The 3,688-nt window shown below is 37.3% G+C and overlaps 1 protein-coding gene across 1 annotated transcript in view; it reads right to left on the bottom strand.

The window, feature by feature from the left end:
- LOC107664138 (E3 ubiquitin-protein ligase MARCH9-like) overlaps nucleotides 1–3,688 on the bottom strand; it is a 17,739-nt gene continuing 14,051 nt past the window's right edge. The window contains exons 2-4 of the mRNA XM_016454596.1: nucleotides 2,202–2,357; nucleotides 1,876–2,068; nucleotides 1–1,010 (exon numbers count right to left, since the gene is read on the bottom strand). Coding sequence (XP_016310082.1) covers nucleotides 676–1,010; nucleotides 1,876–2,068; nucleotides 2,202–2,357 — 684 coding nt within the window. The 3' untranslated portion in view covers nucleotides 1–675. The remainder of the gene's footprint in view (nucleotides 1,011–1,875; nucleotides 2,069–2,201; nucleotides 2,358–3,688) is intronic.

Genomic DNA, 3,688 nt, shown 5'->3' with positions numbered 1-3,688 from the left:
AGATGAATAGTAGTGTTTATTCAAACAAGCACCATTCTGAATAAAACAAATTCATCATGTCCATGTGTCGAGGAGGCATAAAACTTTACCCTCATGCAAAGGTCACTGTAAAATGTACAGGTATCTTTATTGCAGAGAAGATCAAATTCTTTTTAAATGTTTACGTCTTTTTATTCTCTGTATAATCTTATTATGTCTTATTGCACCCTCACCTTTGATATATTTTAGTATGTAACAATTCGTATCTCGTTTCCCTGGTTATTGTGTCGTGATCGTTTGGTTATGGTTGGCTTTCTTGCTGCGTCAGAAGCATCCGTAAACATCATTTACAACAATAGGTCCATATGAGTCACCATATACATCACACGTCGGTGTCACTTCACGTACCATTCTCCCTTAGAAAATCAAAACGTTTTAAAAACCGTATCGATAAAAAAACAACACCAGCGAGGAAATCGAACTTAAAAATGCAATAGTGTGCTAGATCATGAGAGAGTCTCGCCAATAGAAACTCCAGGAACGACTGGCGCCAATGTCCTACGCATTGTTCGTGTGCGTTCCGGTCCATTGAAAAAGTCGTTACGCAAGGAAAATCGTGAACATCCTGGCATCGTAACGCTGCCTTTTGCAGGAAAAGGCAGAAAACGCATCTTCGCTTCAATCTCCGGGCCGACCTCATACGGTCGTGACCCGCATCACCACCTCGCGGTTGGTGGCGGTTCCGAGCCGCGTGTCGCTGGGCCGCAGCTGGCTGAGGATGTGGAGGATGGTGTAGCCGCAGTGGTGGTTGAGGATAGTCCTTAACCTGCGCACTCGCCGGCCCCCCCTGCTGCCGCTGGCCAGGCCGTGTGGGTTGCTGCGCGAGCCGCGGCTGCCTGCCTTACTGCTGGAGCTCAACGGGTCTCCCAAGTCCTTCGACTTCTCATAGTTCAATACTTTCCACTGCTGGTTTACAGCCTGCCATCGCTTGAAGATTCTATACACGGATGAGCCCTCGTGGATTATAAGGCCTGTGAGGAATTAGAGATTAGTGGATGTTACTGATTCATCCGTAATCATATGAAAGTTCTCTTAATGCTTTACAATAAGCTTCAATTTGTCAATGCACTAGGTATCATGAGCTAACAACATTTCTGACAGCATCAATTGATCTAGGTTAATATTATTTTATAATATATTACATAAATTAACGAGTGCATACATTACAAACAAAGATCAAAGTTATTAATAGTATATTAATATTATTAACTGTCAGTAATATATATGACATTTGTACATTTGCAAAAGTGATATAAACATTTTTAAATTTTTTTAAACTTTTTTAATTTATTTTACATAATAATGCTGTATCACATGAATTAACATCAGTAACATTTCATGTTCATGTATTATGAATGTAAAAGTGTTTTATATGAACATAAAAGATATTAATAGTATATCTATCTATCTATCTCTATCTACACAATATATATATATATTTTATATAATTTATTTTTTTAATTTAAACCTTATTTTTTTTTACAATATATACAATACATTTTACAAAATAAATTACATAATAGCAATATATTACACAAATTAACACCAGTAACAGTTATTGTATTCTGAAACATGTAGAAAACCTTTTGTAGTACATTTATAAATTAAAATGTATTAGTATATGTAGAAATTAACATTAACCAAGATCAAAACATGCTTAAAAAGTATCATTTATTTATTCAATATACCTAATATATTAACAACTGTTAACAAACCATATTAGGGGTGTTATTCAAATTTCTCATTGTTTGGTTTGTAGTGCTAAAAGCCTATAGGAAGTCAAAGAGAGGTCCTAATGTTAAAAAAATTATAACTCCATGGTGTTTTGCTTCGCACCTATGCACACAATGTCCATGAAGCCGTACATGCCGTAGCAGATCTGGAAGAGCAGGTCCTGGCGCTGCCACTTGGCAGACGGACTGAGAGAAGACCACACCAGCCACGAGATACTGGCAAAGAGGAAGAGTGAGCCCAGGATAATGGCGGCGATCTGCACCTTCTCAATCACCGTCAGAGAAATCGCCTGCCACTGATACACACAGCATTAAAAAACATAGTGAGAAGGCATCTTCTTGCTTTGCTTGTAGAAGCATATAAATAGAGAAGCTAGCCAGTGCTTCACTCTGACCCAGATACTTTGCAGTTTGAGGCTGACGCTTTACCTGCAGCGGGTTCTTGGTGCTGATGGCCAGGACGTGGTACTTGAAGTAGCAGAGCTCGCAGCTCCAGGAGCCTCTCTCGCTGATCCAGCGAATCAGACAGGGCTGGTGGGTGCAGCGCACGGAGCCTTTGCAGCGGCATGGGCTCAACAGCTCCCCCTGCGGACAGGGGAGAATGAAATCTAATGACCAACACATCAAGAATCAAAAATCTTTTAATAAAGGATGGTCCCAAGAACAGTTCATTTTCAGTGACTTTCATTGACCCTGTCACCAAGGCTGTGGTCAGAAAGAAATATTAGTAACTAACCAATAATATCATAGGTCTGACCATTACAATTATATCATCATCAATACAATCAAATTTCACCCTAAATTTTTTTCAGCTTAAAATTCCCTTTTACTGAGAAATGCGTGGGAAATTTTATTTTATGTTCTAGTAAACTAGTGTTGTTATTGTTAACTAAATTGAAAAATATTAACAATTATTGGTAACTGAAATAAAACGGTAATAATAAGATTAAACATAAATATTAGATGAAAAACCTGAACTTTAATATTAAACTAAAATTAAAAATAAATAAAAACAAAATATTATTTTAAATTTAAACATTAAATCAAATAATTTAAGCTATATAAATATAAAAAAAAATCTAAAAATGACAAAAGGACATAAAATGAGTAAAATTAAAATTAAAACTAAAATAAAAGCTAATTCTAAATAGTAATAAATGTTGTAATTCTAAAATTAAATAAGATTAAAATGAAAACAAAAAGCTAATTCATATGAATAAATACTGTAATTCTAAAATTGTATAAAATCAAAATGAAAAGCAAAAAAAAAACCTATTTCAAAATATTAATAAATACTATCATTGTATTTAACAAATTAGACAGCATCAAAACTAGGGTTGGGTGATGTCTACAAAATTGGCATTGGACGATGTCTAGAGTGAAACATCGTGATGGATGATGACATCACGGGGATCACGATGCAGGCTCAACATCGTGATGTCTATCAACCATCGGCAATGGACAATGGCATTAGGGCCTTTCGCACCGCTTTAGTTCCAGAACTAATTGTACAGTACTAAAGTACTGGGACGATTTTGCGCGAACTATTTCCTAGTACCATTTAAAGCAGGGGTGCCCAACCCTGCTCCTGGCGATCGACTGTCCTGCAAAGTTTAGCTCCAACCCTAATCAAACACACCTGAAGCAACTAATTAAGGTCTTCAGGATCACTTAAAAATTAAAGGCAGGTGTGTTTGATTAGAGTTGGAGCTAAACTTTGCAGGACAGTCGATCGCCAGGAGCAGGGTTGGGCACCCCTGATTTAAAGGGTTGCATTCGCATCGAGAGTGTGTACTAAGAAGTGACGTAAGCTGGTTGACAGCGTCGTCATTTGTGCGCGGCGTTCAACAACAGAAACAAAGAAGAACATTAACAACAGGAGGATGACGGACGCTGTGATCGGAGCTGTGTTTTTC

This window comes from Sinocyclocheilus anshuiensis, unplaced genomic scaffold (genome assembly GCF_001515605.1).
Source record: "Sinocyclocheilus anshuiensis isolate Anshui unplaced genomic scaffold, SAMN03320099.WGS_v1.1 scaffold67, whole genome shotgun sequence".
Taxonomy (NCBI): domain Eukaryota; kingdom Metazoa; phylum Chordata; class Actinopteri; order Cypriniformes; family Cyprinidae; genus Sinocyclocheilus; species Sinocyclocheilus anshuiensis.
The sequence above is the reverse complement of the archived record's forward strand: the minus strand, read 5'-3'. Positions and strand labels throughout refer to the sequence as shown.